The sequence below is a fragment of the Zingiber officinale genome, chromosome 7A (assembly GCF_018446385.1).
Source record: "Zingiber officinale cultivar Zhangliang chromosome 7A, Zo_v1.1, whole genome shotgun sequence".
NCBI classification, from domain to species: Eukaryota; Viridiplantae; Streptophyta; class Magnoliopsida; order Zingiberales; family Zingiberaceae; genus Zingiber; species Zingiber officinale.
This window is the reverse complement of record NC_055998.1, coordinates 97736303-97752169: the sequence shown is the minus strand read 5'-3', so window position 1 is coordinate 97752169 and position 15867 is coordinate 97736303. Positions and strand designations below refer to the sequence as shown.

At 34.3% G+C, this 15867-nt stretch overlaps 1 protein-coding gene across 3 annotated transcripts; it reads left to right on the top strand.

The window, feature by feature from the left end:
- The first annotated feature begins 2252 nt into the window (after positions 1-2252).
- Positions 2253-14477, top strand: LOC122001849 (COBW domain-containing protein 1-like). Of its 3 annotated transcripts, none has more exons than XR_006117506.1 (11): positions 2253-2460; positions 2914-3131; positions 3346-3460; positions 4802-4891; positions 5070-5246; positions 5330-5449; positions 6444-6554; positions 10853-10934; positions 11019-11113; positions 14035-14181; positions 14380-14477. XR_006117506.1 is itself a non-coding variant. In XM_042556806.1 (10 exons), exons 1-9 carry the CDS (start codon positions 2317-2319, stop codon positions 11084-11086), a joined length of 1125 nt encoding a protein of 374 aa, XP_042412740.1. In that variant the 5' UTR covers positions 2253-2316; the 3' UTR covers positions 11087-11113; positions 14035-14477. The 3 variants fall into 3 exon arrangements, 1 of the variants encoding a protein (XP_042412740.1); XR_006117507.1 differs by adding an exon at positions 10687-10761 and having other exon boundaries at positions 14035-14477; XM_042556806.1 differs by having other exon boundaries at positions 14035-14477.
- Positions 14478-15867: the final 1390 nt, after the last annotated feature.

Sequence of the window (15867 nt, the reverse complement as noted above, 5' to 3'; positions counted from 1 at the left end):
CCAGTGAGAGTTTCTATGTTTCATGTTCCAAATCTTATATTTTAGTTTTCCTATCATGTTTGTCCTTATCCAACTTATGGTGTGAGAACTCTTACTTATTTAACATTACACCCATGTTTTCATAGAGATGTAGTGGTCCTTATCGATACGTTACAATCGGACCCTATAATATGAATTCTTGCATATTTAGCACTATACCCGAGTTCTAGAGATGTAGCAGTCCTTGTCGAGACTTTACAGTCGGATCCTGTAACGCTTTCCTTCTGGGGAATAACCTAGTATTAGAACAATAGTTTAATAGATCCATTCATTAAATATTTGTCATAGTTTTAACGCTGGCTGACAACTTAACGTAACCCTCCTCTTTTATCCTGGCTTAGGACTGACCATGCACAGATCGTCGTGAGTGGAGTTAAATTAAAAATAATTATAAAATATTTAAATAATTTTTATAAGAAAATTCTAAAAAGTTTTTAAGACTATGAACCAAAAATAAAATTAAGAATGCTCCTATGAGGGTGTGGGGGTAATAGGATATTTTTTTAAGAAAATAAAGATCCAACTCTATTTAAGAGTGTGGGGGTGTGGGTCGTGGGGTTTTACAGGAATAAAGATCCAAGTCTAATAAAGATAAATATTTTTGAAGGTTTGATATGCCAATCAGGATTTTTTTTTTGTTTACATATGGTTTAGAATACGTTATTCACTTCTATTTGTATATCTAATATATTATCAACATTTTCTATTGATTTATTTATCCACACCTATGTTACTTCTCATTGGAAAATAAAAAAAACACTCCACTATTTTACCTCTTATTTAATGAAAATATAAAATTATTTCAAAGGCGGTTATGCATAAATTATGTTTACGATTATCAATTTGAATTGAACTTATCATATTGATCTATTTTACTAAATACTTTGAAAGGGTAATTAAAATTTTAACAATTCATTTACCAGAAAATCTAAATGGACTAACTCCTCGCAGTTCAAATCCTCTGTCCTCGTATCTCATTATCGATCGAACAGATTAGATTAAATCTCAAGGTATCATGACATCTTTAAAATATATACAGTATCCTCGTGATGTGCAAAGTATCTTTGAGATTTAATTTGATTCATCCGATTGACAATGGGACACAGAGACAGAGAAAAATAGGGGCGAAGGATCTGAACTAAGCTCCTCGTGGATTTGTAGGTCCAGGCAGATTTAGTTGGGAGTAATGTAATTAAATTGGTAATATAATAAATTTTATAATATAATATAGTGTAATTATATATATATATATATATATATATATATATATATATATATATATATATAATCTTTAGTTACAAGCTAGGATGATTATATATTTTTATTTAGTGTCTAATACTTTTTATAAGAAATTTAATTCGTATTATTATAAAATAAAAAATATCCTGTGTCAATGATCGACGGTGGTGGCATCGGTACTAGAGGTAGTGGCAGCGATGTTAGTGACCAATGGCAGTGGCGGCTAGTGGTGGCCGACAACGTCCGGAGGTGGTGTCGGTGGGCGAGCAGGCGTCGGCTTATGAGTGCTCGATCGACAGTCGGCGGGCAGTCAGGCGGGCGCCGTGCGACGACCGACAGAAGCGACGTCAGTGACGAGTTGATATCGAAAATAGACTAGGGCAATATTTGACATTTAAATTTAGTTAAATGGTGAATTCCTAAAGTAATCAAATTACATGGTGTTAAACTTGTAATTCAGATTATAAAATTTTATTACCTTTTGTAATCCAGATTACATTATATTATAGCTTTATTACTTGATGATTTGAGATTTATTCTATTATACGTCTGATGTCTGTATATCTGGATGTATCTCTCTCCATATCTGTGTAGCAGATACTAAGAGATCGTTAATACAGTGGATCTATATTTTTTTAAAACGGTATCAAATAAAATAATTAATATTGTAATATAATTTTTATTATATTATAAGGTAGATTATCTTCTATCAAATATAGCCCGGTTGATATGGGTTGGGATTTTTTTTAAATTTAAAATTAAAATAGAAAATTGAATGGGTTCATTAATTGACTTGTAGAATCCTCTCCATTCACACGTTCTTCTAATATTAAACAAAAATAAAAAAAAAACAAAACTTAAAAATGATGACGTTAATTGACGACTTATGAAAAAACAGAGCCTTTTTACGTAATTATCTAAAATTTATCTTATTTTTGAAATTAATTAAATGAAAAATGAAAATTCTCACGAGGGCTTCAACTGTGCGCTAAATTTTAGAGTTTAGAGTCAAAAGCCTTCGCTGTTGTCGTCGCGGTTATGGACGACGACGACGATCTGCCGCCTCTCGCCATCCGCGTCAAAGAAGAAGTGATTCAACCAATTTCTTCCGAAACTACCTCGGTGGAATCTCCGGTCGGAGTTACTGTTATCACTGGCTACCTTGGCGCTGGAAAATCTACGGTCCGTTTTTTACCTAATCGGAGAAAATCGATGGTTCCGGCTGTTTTCCATCTTATATTTGTAGGAAAATTAGGCTTATGCACTTCATTTCTTCCATTTATCTAGCATGATCTGTTGATTTATGCAAGTTCGCTTTACCGTAACCTGGGAGATCTAGAAAATAAATACACAATTAGTTATTCATTTTAGTATTTAATTATTCATCCTTTGGTACTTTACTGGATGAAGCTTCTTTTTTTTTTTTTTTGGTATTTTAACATCATTTGATTGATAAGAGTGAATTATATCTATGTTTTAAGGATTTCAATTTGGAAAACTGACAAAATGATCTTCATTTGATCGAACCGTCATGTTTTGTTGTTCCTTGACATGATTAATGAGCGTATCCTTTCATTGGATGTTTTAATCTATACTTTGATTTTATCATAGTTATTTCTTGTGTTGCAATTTCAGTTAGTTAATTATGTCTTGAATGCCCAACATGGAAAGAAGATTGCTGTGATCTTGAATGAATTTGGGGAAGAAATTGGAGTTGAGAGGGCAATGATCAATGAGGGCGATGGTGGTGCACTTGTAGAAGAGTGGGTGGAGCTAGCGAATGGGTGTGTTTGTTGCACAGTCAAGCACAGCCTTGTACAAGCCCTGGAACAGCTTGTTCAGAGGAAAGAGAGGTTATATTTCAAATATGGTTCTTCATTCGGGTCGTCTCTTTAAAAAATTCTGCATATGCTAAAGTTTTGTGATACTCTGCTTGTTTCTCAGATTAAACATGAAGGAAATGAGGAAATAATGATTTCTCTATCATTTTTTTCTTTTCTTATTGATAAGATTAATACATCTACAGTTACTTCATCTGCTGCAAATTTCATTTCTATCTTGTCACAGACTTGACCATATATTGCTTGAGACAACTGGATTGGCTGATCCTGCGCCCCTTGCTTCTATCCTTTGGTTGGATGATCAGCTAGAATCAGCAGTTACTCTTGATTCTATAATCACTGTGAGTTAATTATATCATAGAACCGCTGTTTTTCTATTTAGAAAATAACATGAGCAATTACTTGGGACAAGTTGGAAGAAGGAAAATGGTTTAACTTTGTCGAGTAGAGCTTCTTTACGTGGATGAGACCGCTAAAAGAAGTAAAAAAAATGTCAGGCAATATATAATAAATTGAACCAATACTCTAATACTCCTCAAGTTGGAGCATCAATATTAATCATTCCTAGCTCATTATATAGTTTAGTAATGGGAAGATATGAATAATTCTAGGAAAAAGAAGAGGGAGATTAGATTAGGCTTATCTGACTATTTTGTATGGGGTGCTCATCAAGACTTGAAATCTCATCCCAAAGTAGAGTTTCGGTTCTAGACTAGAATGAGACATGCCGGCTAACACAGGTGCCAATGTCAACTATGAATCCTAGGTGGAGAAGAAATTCCAACTCAAAGGAGGAGAACTAGGTGAAAGAGGATCATGCACCTCTTGGAAGTGTCATAGGACAATTGAAAGCCTCACCATGCCCCATGTTTTCATGGAGCTTTAGCCTCGTGGTAACTAGGCAATGGAGTAAGAGGAAGCAGACCATTGTTGCATGTCGTACAAAAGCATTGGGAAAGCCCCACATTGTCACCGTTGAAGAAATGGATGTGGAGCTTCTCACGATGAAGGATGAAGATTTGAGCTTGTCACTATGAAGGATGAGCTCTCAATTCAAAGCTTCTCATGATGAACAACTTGGAGCTTCTCGCTGAAGTCACTTGAGATGTGTTTTAGAGCTTTTTGAGATGAAAGTAGTTACCGGGGATTTGACTCTTTTCGAGTGTCGGTTGTTGGGCAGAACAGGATGTTTTGCCTGTGCTGACAGCAGAGAGCAGGATTTAAAATGACAGCGTCTGAGGTTTTATGGGTTCAGTTCTGATCTTGGTTATTTTTGACTCTTTTAGGTTACAAGTTTAGAATTTTATTTATGACCTAGCTTGAAAATTCTGTTTGCATCTAGAAAGAAGGGTTGCTCTAGATATCCTATTGACCTGACCTGACAGAAAAGGCGAAGTAACTTAACTCAAAATCTGATTTTAGTGGATTTGTATTGACTTGAGCTTGATCCTTTATTTTTCAGACTCATGTTGGATCATGGTTCTGTGGTGGAAGCATGACCTGAATAATTGTACTTAGTTTACAACTTTACATTTCTTTCTTCAAGCTCCATCCAACCTATAAACAAATCCTCTATCTCTTGCGTCAAAAGTCAAAGACTGCTAGCCTTTGAAACCTCTTAAAGCTATTTTTGTTTCCTACTTATAAAGTTCTTTACAACATTTCTTTTGTTTCCCTACTAGGTTGTGGATGCAAAAAATCTACAACAGCAGCTTGAGGAGCATCGCAGATCTTCTTCATTTCCTGAAGCATTCCTTCAGATAGCATTTGCTGTAATCCTCATCATACTTATTTGCAATTATGATTATTCCTTTTTATTTTTCTTTGGACTGTTAAATCACCTGTTCTACTTTATTATTCATCCCACTGTTGTATCATTCTTCAAAGAGCAATGCACTTTTTTTTTTAAAAAAAAAATCCCCTCATGTTCTAATTTCCTGTTAATTGTAGGATGTTGTGATTTTGAACAAAATTGACTTGGTTTCACAAGAATATGGCACTTCAACTTTGCTTGAAGAATTGGAAAAGGAAATCTATAATATCAATTCATTTACTAATATCATACGTACAGTTCGTTGCCAAGTTGATCTGTGTAAAATTTTGGATCGTCACGCCTATGGTGCTAAGGTATGAAAATTGATGCTATGCATCTCTATTGTGCATTATAACATATAGGCTTGAGTTTGATTAAGTTCACATATTCCTATCAGCATACAGCTCATTTGGAGAAGCTTTTAGAAGAGAATAAATCTACAACTAGCAAAAATCGTCATGATTACACTCTGTGCACACTGTGCATTTATGAGGAGCAACCAGTTGACTTAAATATGGTAGGTCTTTCTAGCAGCATATTGCTTATTGATTTAATAACTTCTTTTGCAAATTAATCCTGCATTATTTAACAAACCTATATTTTTTTCAGAAGATATTTACATGATTATTTGTTATTATATGATTTTCTGATTCACTGTATTCTGCTGCTCTTATTCTATTAAAATCTCATACGATGGATCTGTCATGGTTGCATTTTGCTATCTAGATGTAGCAGTATCTGAGACTCTGCTGCTACAGATATTATGCCTTTTAGCAACCTGAAAATTATCTTCAATAAAGGAGCAAGTGAATCTCAGTTTAATTAATTGATTAAGGGACAGCATGCGTTGACATTAATTCATAAGGTTGTTTTGATTCTTTAATGTTAAATGTTCAATCAGTAACAATTTCATTATTTCATCCGAGTTTGTGGAGCATTATTCTTTTGTATTATTTTTATGGACACAATCATCCATTTGTCAGTAACATCTAAAAAGGAACCCAATCATGCATTGTTCACAATTATTCATGCTTAAGAAATGTTCAGTCTGTCTGCTGCTGACACACCTCTGGCTCTGGAGTTAGGTGGAAGTGTTGATGGGTTGGGGCCTCATTATGACTGTTCCATTGTCCATAATACTGTAAATAATATAGTTTTCTTTGACCTACTATTACTTTCTTGAATTGAGAGTTTATCAAGTTCTAGAGGTGGAAATGTACTTTTAAATATTTGTTTACTTCAATATAAAACCATCTAGAAAGGGCCAGTTCTTAAGTTAATGTTGGTTATGGACTTGGATAAGATGAACTGCTGGAGAAGTCTTTATTTAGCTGGATTAAACTAGATGATCTTCTTTCCTTAACAAGGAATCTATCAGAATGCTTTATTTTTTTTCCACCTCATACTTATGCTACTGCAAGAACTGGTACTTTATGCCAAAAACAGAAACACAAAGGAAAAAAACTATAGCCTAATTTGTGGATAACACTTCTAGTTTCTTGTTCTTTTAGGTTCACTCATGGATTGAGGATCTTCTGTGGGAGAAGAAGTCTAATATGGATATCTATCGCTGCAAAGGGGTTTTGAACATCCTCAACTCTGATCAACTGCATACTCTCCAGGTTTGTGATATTAATGAATGCGTTCATTCCATTTTTTTACTACCGATAATTAGTGTATATGTAGAATATTGGGGATAGAAAAATAATGTGTTTATGAGATAATCATATTACATGGGTATATCTAGACTCATCATTAAATCTTAAACCAGAAGCAAGGTTTTAAATCTCATTGCATTCTCGAGTTTTGCTCTCTAGCCAGAATGAGTTGGTGCCAATGATGCCAAGGTATATCAATGTGGTGCACAGTTGCCATCTATTGAAGTGGCAGAGCAGAGGACCAAAGGAATAAGAACTCAAGAAGTGGCACTGTGGAGGGAAGAAGAACAAAAGTGGTAGAACAGAGGAGGAAGCAGTAGCAGCAGCAGCTACAAGTATCTACCAATCTCACTGTTGCCTATGTTGCTTGTGTAGGAATCAATCATATGCTCCATCTACTGACTGAACATCGTGTCTGGCCCTAGTTTTCAATCTCATCTTCCAAGAGCTAGATGAGGAGTTTATCTTGAAGTGCAACATTGTATGCTAGCTATTCTTTGCAGTTGGACTGAAGAAGAACACACTTTATTGCTCTATTGTTGCTTCTCATCGCACAGGGAATGGGAGCTCTCGAGTTGTCCTTGTGAGCCTTGGTTAGAATGACAAAAAATTGATTTGGTGACAATTCTTGACAGGTTTCAGTGCTGGGTCTATGCCAATATCAGTTGGCCATTGGAAATAAATTTTTGGCGTGTGCCATCCAAAATGACACATCATTTAAACCTTGTCCAGAAGTACTAATGTGGTATTAAGTAAAGTATTCCTAATCTAATACTTCTAACACTCCACTTAACCCCAACTTCAACCTGGAGCATAGATATTATCTATGCCTAGCTTGATACTAAATTAGAAAGACTCTCATAAAGAAAACATATATTAGACATGACACTAATGAAAATAAAACATGATGCTCTATGCGGACGAAACAAAGTTTGACCTTAAATCAATAAAGCTCTATAAGTTGACCTTAGATCATCTAATAGCCAACAATGCCTTTGACTTTAAATTAGTACATGAATAGAGAGATAAAGAGAGGAAAAAGAGAAAAGGATGAAGAGAGATTTCTGATCTCTTGAATGGACTTCTCCTTGCGTGAAGTAGTGATTTAAGTCATGTAATGACTAAGGAAAAAAAAATCACTTGAGAGTCTTAGTGGAAAGATATATAGATAACAAAATTTGACCCTTTTGTTATATTTAGCAAAACGAGAACATAATATTTTCTTTGTTCAGGTCCTCACTAAAAATCAAACGCACAACCTGATCCTTTGCTAGAACATAGCCACATGAAAATAAAATGTGTGTGTGTGATTTTAGATCTTCACTGACTTTTTGGTAATGCAATATATCATTTAATTAAATATAATAAAATATGTTGGAAGTATAAGCCAAGGTTGAAAGATAAATGCTCGTAGACTCCTCATTCTGAATTCCTAAGGGGAGAAGAGGGATTACAAAGGAAAGCTCTTGCATAAGGAACAATGCTTGCTGCTTCTGTAATGGAAAGAGAGGAGCAGTTGATAACATCTGACGCTAACTGTTGGTTCTGCTCATTGAGGATCTGAGTGTTGGAAAAAGATTTACTTTTCTGTCACAAATCTACAACAAGGAAAGAGAGCAGCAGCTTATAGGAAGATGTTCAGAGGCATTAAAGCCATACGAGAGCACAAGGTTGGTGATGCATAGGGATTCCCTTGCGAGGTGGCCCAGTAGGCAGTTCAATCTGTGCCTACGTTGATGTAGTAGGGGCTTCAATGCATATTGCTCTGGATGGTGATGTTGCTTAATGCCGACTTGGCGGTGGCTGGAGGAAATAAGCTTAAATGCAGCGTCAATAGAGGCAAATAGGTGTGCTTCTGAGGTGCCAGACAAGATTCACCATCACTGTTGATTATCCAAGCCAGATTGTTCTGTGCTCTGATAGTATGAAATAAGAATTGGATCTTGAAAATTAATGATATATAGATTCCATTACTCCAAATGGAGTAATTACAAGTTATTGTTCTGAAATATGAAATAGAAAGAACATCTAAACTAGGGGAAATTCCATAATTATGTGACAACCAATTATTGAAATGTCGTTCCGTGCTGCCCGGCACAAACGGTTTCTTCCGTTCCGCCGGGGAAGCGAAATCGGCATGTCATGCGTGCGCATCTCGAGCAACAGGGATGCATCATCGGACGCTTCCGATGCCGTCGGAGGCATTGTGGGATGCTTGAAGCGTCGCGGCCTTTGGAGGCGTTGCGACGAGATGTTTCTGGCAGAGCTAAAAGCATCGCGGGATGCTTTCGGTGTCACCAGACACTTTCAGGTGCCTCCGGAGGTGTCGCCGGACACCTTTGGCGCCATTAGAGGCATCCACGGGGCTTCGGAGGTGTCGCGGGTTCTTGCACCTCGCGGGGGCATTACTATGCAAAATTAATATTACCATTTAAATAAATCAAATAATTCCCATGTGATATTTTAAAGAGGCTTCATAAACCCTAATTAAATTAGCCCAATAAAAGAAAAAAATATATTTAAAATTTAAAAAAAATTCTATTTTTTTTAAAAATTAATTTTTAATAAAAATTCTAATAAATCAAATTTGTATTCTGATTTTTAAAATTATTTTGTATTTTTTTTACTATTTTAATGTTTAATTGATATTCTAATTTTTTTTACTATTTTAAATATATATTATTTAAATTATTAAATAAATAAATAATTAATTTATATAATTATTATATATAAAATAGTATTTTGTATTAATTTATATAATTATGATTATTTAATTTGAAGGGGAGCCTTGGCGCAACGGTAAAGTTGTTATCATGTGACCAAAAAGTCACGAGTTCGAATCCTGGAAACAACTCTTGCAAAAGACAGGGTAAGACTGCGTACAATGGATCTATAAAAGGTAACATATTACGATGTATCAATTTTAATTCGAGCTGTTGATCAATATTTTTAAAGAAAATTATATTTAATTATTTTTTCTAACAATATTAAGTTGTTTAATTATGGAGACTTATATAAAATCAATATACTACTTATTTTTAAATTATACACAATAAATATATTTATCTAATAATTACTATATATAAATAAAAAAATACCGAAACTGTATCAGTGTGGCACGATATGATACCGAAATCGTATCATTCCGGTCTGGAATCGAAACCTCGGCACGGGTCGAGATTTTAAATCTTGGTGATAACACAATAGTTTTTTTTTAACAAATCATAATCTTGTTAGTCTATTTATTATCTGGATCTCCTGCTGACTTTTCAACAAGTGTAAAGCATGCATTGTGGAGGCAATTTTATATGTTAAAGATACTAAATTAAGAGAACTGAAACTAAGTGTAGGAGTTTAGTTCCTATGTTAATAAGAGAATCTGGGAGTAGTTAATGTGAATGGAATTTCTATATGAGTTTAGAGATTTTGGCTTTTTTCTTCAACAAGGAAATATTGATAAAAGATATAGTTGCAAGATAATGAGTTTTAAGATGGAGAGATGCTTTTGGAGTTTTGCTTGATTCTCATTTACCTCAGGTTATAAAGAAATTGCTTTAAGATTGGTACAGACCCTTCACACTATGGATGAGAGAGAATGTTATGCAGTTAGAAAATAACACTTTAAAAAAAAAATGTAGCAGTGATATGTGAATGTTAAGAGGAACTTATGGATTACTAAATGAATAAAGAAATGTTATCCAAAGAAAAAAATTAGATTATAATGGTATGAATATATTAAAAAACAACCAATATATTTTATAGTTAGGTGAGATAAATCAGTGAAAGGGATATAGGAAGATTAAAGAAATTCCAACTAATGTAACAAAAGATGATCTCATTGATCCTAATATTATTGGTGATGTACCTTTTTATAGAGTTCAACAAAGGTATAAGATCACTCTAAATAGTTGGGGCTAACACACTTAATGATGATGAACTTTACTGACATTTATATTATTAATCTTCTTTGCTAGATTCTTGTAACTACTTTGTCTCTGTGAAACTCACTGTTGCCACTATCTCTTGTATGCCTTATTGTTGTTGAAATCTGTTACTAGTGAAGCTAAGTCAACACGGTTTACTTTATCATACGTAGTGAAAGTGCACATCCAGTTCAATAAACACATGTGTTATGCCTCATGAGTATGTATAGAGATGCATTTAAACTCAGGTAATTGCTGTCTAATAATTTTGAACTTCTGGATTGTCCGATCATAATGATTAATAGGCTTAGTTTCTCATCATCCTGTACTTCTTTGCAGGCAGTAAGAGAGGTATATGAGATTGTACCAGCTCGCAGATGGAGCCAAGGGGAAAAGCAAATGAGCAAGATAGTTTTCATAGGAAATGCTCATAACTGACTGAATCTTCTTAATTTGCTTGTCATTGTGGTATTGTTATTCAGAGTTAACTGTTATATTTTTTCAGGTCATAATCTGGATGTTAGTATTCTCAGTGATTCTTTCAGATCTTGCACAGCACTGAGTGGACACTGATTTAGGGATTGCTTGATAACAACTGAGGTAATCATCAATAGTTCAGTTGTGTTGCCCTTTAAAGTTGACTGGATTTTTTAATATTGGAAGAATCTTTTTTGAGTTAACTCATTTCTTACTATAGATCCATTATAGCATATTTTGTGATTGATTACCTAGTAAATGGGTTTCAATCTTCCTAAAATTAATGTTTTCCTTTAAAATTGTAGGTGGGCATTAAAGTTTTGGATAATGTTTGAAATGCACTAGTTTAGTTACTTTATAGAATAATAAAACAACCTTCTTTTTAATATCTATTTTCTACTGTATGTACTGTAAGTACAAGCTATGATAAAAACCTGTGTTTTTGTAGTTTTAAATTTGGCGTTGTATAGGCAGTATTGCAAAGGCATATTGTTCCAACTATATATTAATATTAGTAAAAGACAACATCAATGATATGTGATATTTTCTTCTCTATTGCCTGCTATAAGATAACACTAAGTGGTAAACAATCTAACACGAGCAATACAAATAAAATACATGTCAGCAAAATTGTTATATAATCTTGCCATCATGCCTAACATACATGCATTGTAAAATAAAATAAAATTTTAAGTAAAGCTAATATGGTAAGAGATTATTTAATTGTCTTTAATGGAATTTCTTTTAAATTTTAATCCCCTTGAAATTGTAATCTCATAATGTTAAAATTCTCAATTATTTGTTTAGACTAGTATTCAAGTAAATTGAAGATGTCACCTTGATAGCTTTAAAGTGTTGTCTTTCATTTGGAAACAGCTATAGAGTATTGTCTTTAAGCTTTGGCAAAACTAGATATAAGTATCGGAAACAGCTTTAAAGTGTTGTATTTCATTTGTAATATGAATATATCTTCAACAAGATTAATTTTTTATCTGTGAAGTCTAGGATTTCTCATGGGAATCAGCTCTGGTTAGCAAATATTATAGGTTGCTAGAAGATTGTGATCGAGGGTATGCAACAATAGAAAACCATAACAAAATTCTTGGAAGTTTCCTTTACCTATGTATATTACAAGTACATCCATGATACTATTTATATACACATTTAAATCTAGAAAACTCTCCCTCAAGGTGACTAAAAAATATTGAAAACCAATTTGTAGGCATAGAATTTAAGTTTCTTAGGAGTCTCTTCTACCTATGTATATTGTTAACCAACAAAAATATTACAAGTTCATGATACTATTGATATTCACATTTAAATCTATAACTCTCCTCGTGCTGGTTAAAAAATATAATAAAAATGGACTTGCTCATGATATACTCAATTTTAGGATCCTTGGGGGCGATAATTTGAATTAACAAATGATGTGATGATCTCATTAGATTCTTATAAAGTGACAATCAACTTTTTATGAGTTTTGTTTTGTTATGAAACTTTTTTTTTTTTCACAATTCAAACTTCCAATTTAACCTAGTTACACTTTAATTAATTAACAAATATTGTCTACAATTGTAGCAATTGAAGCAAGGTGATTACGCTTATCTCAGGAACAAATATTGTCTACAAACAACGTATACCAAGAGGTTTATTTGGAACATGATTTATTAGTTCATCTAGTATTAATGCTATAAGATAGGGACTTACAGGTCATTTTAAGATAAATCTACAATTATATAAAAATCATGTCACATTCATAGCTTTCACACTTGTAACAACAATATGGTACATATATTTTATCACATCAATATAATTAATAAGTATTTTTTTATTATTTTTTCTTATATTATCACCTATTGAAGTTACACAATTTTTCTCTGATATTAGTATTTATTTTATTTTTTAGTAACCTCACATTCTTTGCTTGTGTCAGTTTAGGAACAAAGCTATTTTTTTTTCATGAACTTAAACTAACTTGCCTTTTCTCATGGAGACTCTTAATTCAGTTTTTTTTTTTTTTTAAAATTGTTAGCTATATTGGTCATTTTATAAAAAAAATTCATTACTTTGTTGAACAGAAGGTCTATTTTTCAATGTCACTGTACATATGGAAGTTTTTTAGATGCGTTTTGATCTGAATAGCAGTTCTATTCATATACATTGCAACGCATTTCTGATTCCTTTCACTGCAGCCTCTGGAGCCTTTTTCTTATTCCTCCTGTCACTGAGTGTTTATTACCAAACTATACAAAAGCAATGTCTAATAATTAGTCCCAATTGTTCGGGGTCAACTATATAATTTATTCCTGATTGAGAAAAGATAGCTTTTGAGTTCCCAAGCACTCAAATTTAGGTGAAGGTGAGTTTCAAATGCAAGATCAACTTGTAAGTTTCTTACCAACTAAACTATAGGGCACCCTCATCCTGTCATTGAACTATGATAATGGGTTTAGGGGTTAGGACTCTACTATAGTTCAACATTTTGGTCCTCATCAAGTAGAAAAAAAACTAGAAGAGGCAGTGACACTGAAAGAAAACTGAATCGGGATCTTTTTCCTCCACTTTTGATAGTCATCAGGTTCTATTCATTATTCTGCAACAACCATTAGTTGGGATTGCCTTTCTCGAGGTAATGAATCTTCAACATGTTTTGATATTCAAATAGTGCTTATTTGTGTCCAAGCCTTCTTGGCGATCGAGCTTAATTGTAGTGCTATATTTACTATTCTTCTTCATGCTCAACAATGAACTATTTATTGATAGGCAATATTTCTTTATAATACATATCGGATTCTCATCTATTCTACCTTGTTTAATTTTTACTGGGACCATTGAGTTGTGATTATCAAGTAACATTACCAGTGAATACTCTTTAATGCAATAGTGCTTGTGATTATCTAAGAGTAACTGCTAATTATCCCAGTTGGTAGGACTTCGGAAGTCATTGTTAAGGTCCGAGTTATTGTAAAAGCTTTCATAGCTATCGTTTTTTTGTATCAAATTTTTGTTTTTGAAAAATCAGAAATGGATTTTGCCCATTTCAGGAATCGATCTGGGTGAAGGGTGTCGACTAATTTGCTAAAGATGTAAATGTCATTGTAGAGCAGAGAAGAAAATTGCCACTTGATTTTACCCTCTAGGAAATGGAATACGAAACAAGAGTATGGCCAGCTGAGGCGAAGGCGTTTCAGGTGATTTTTCTGCCAGTGATTTTTCTGAGGCGAAGGCCAACTTCCATCAGCTCATTCTTCTCCACTTCCCGAACAACAGAACACTACTCTCCTTCTGCCTTTCTTCATTTCTTGTTATCTTATTTTTACAAGCTAAGCTATATGTTGTTGAATGAGCTACTCTTTGTTGAACATTTTGATTTCAACAATGTGCTGTAGAAGAGAAGACACTGGACTATGCGTGTGGAGCAGGGGCAGACAACAATTCTTTGTTGGTACAATATTTCTAAGTCAAGGTTGATTTGGTTAACTAAGCTTGAGTTGACTTAAGCTTGAGTCTTGGTATTTGAGTTTCGATGTTTGCCAATACATAAATATTACAGATGCAATCATCCGATTGGAAAGATTGTTGATACAATTCCCCTTTGGTCAAGGACTGATCAATTAGATATAAAGAAAAGTCAAGTAGGTTAAGGGTTGATTGGATACTTGATTAGGGGTGTCAAAAATGAACCCGATCCGACGATTCAACCCGAGTCGATCCGAAAAAAATCAAGTTTGGGTTGGGCATTTTTGGGTTCGGGTTGGAGGGTTGGAGAGTAAAAAAGTTTCGGGTTGGGTCGGGTTCGGGTTGACCTGGGTTGACTTAAATATAGGGGTTTGTGAGTTTTTTTGGGATTAAATCAAATTTTATTTTAAAAATTTAGATGTTTTTATGTATATTAATATCATGTTTGTATGATAATGATAGAGTATTGAGATAAAAGTGAAAAATTACAGGGAAATAGCCTAAAAAAGTCATTTTGAATAGGATTTTCGGGTTATATGGGTCGGGTTCGGGTTGATCGGGTTGGTCGCGTTCGGGTTCGGGTTGAGATGTTTTGGGTTGAATTCGGGTTCGGGTCGGGTTCGGGTTGGGTTAAAAAAAAAAATTCAATCCGACCCAACCCGACCCGATCCACCCGAATTGATACCCTTATACTTGATTGAGAAAGTCCTAACTGGAGGTTAGACAAGGGGAAGTCCTGGTGAGTGAATCTAGGTGAAAGACCTAGTAAGAAAAGCTAGGCAGTTGGGAAATCCTGGTGAGTGAAGTCAAGTGAAAGACCTAGTGAGTGAAGCTAGGTATGTGAAAGTCCCGGTGAGTGAAGCCGGGCAAGTGGAAAAAAATGTAATACTCTGGTTCTGAGATTTTGGTAAGTATGACTTAAAAGATTAGAAGGTACTATCCATATCACTAAGGTGCACCTTCCTTTTTAGAAGCCTAAACTTAAGAACTTCAAAGTTAAGTGTGCTTGGCTTGGAGAAATTTGAGGATGGGTGACCTCCTGGGAAGTTTTTCAAGATACGTGCGAGTGAGGACAAAGTACGCTGAAAGGACCTCCGGTGGTCTGTGGAGCTAGTCGTCAACCCGATGGACAATTCTAGTGGCGTTCTCGGTTCGGTCCGGGTGGGCTTTACCACCTCCTAATGACTACTTAAACCAATCTTAAATCAAGGGTCTAGGGTTTAAATCCCAGCTTGGGTCATTTATTATTGTAATACCCCGGTTCTGAGATTCTGGTTAAGTATGGCTTAAAAGGTTAGAAGGTACTATTCATATCATCAAGGTGCACCTTTCTTTTCGGAAGTCCAAATTTAAGAACTTCAAAATTAAGCGTGCTTGGCTTGGAGAAATCTGAGGATGGGTGACCTCTTGGGAAGTTT

Coding starts and splice junctions, on each gene's coding strand:
- LOC122001849 (XM_042556806.1), top strand. CDS start 2,317: ATGGACGACGACGACGATCTGCCGCCTCTCGCCATCCGCGTCAAAGAA. Junction 3,132..3,345: donor CTTGTTCAGAGGAAAGAGAG/GTTATATTTCAA, acceptor ATCTTGTCACAG/ACTTGACCATATATTGCTTG. Junction 5,247..5,329: donor GTCACGCCTATGGTGCTAAG/GTATGAAAATTG, acceptor TATTCCTATCAG/CATACAGCTCATTTGGAGAA.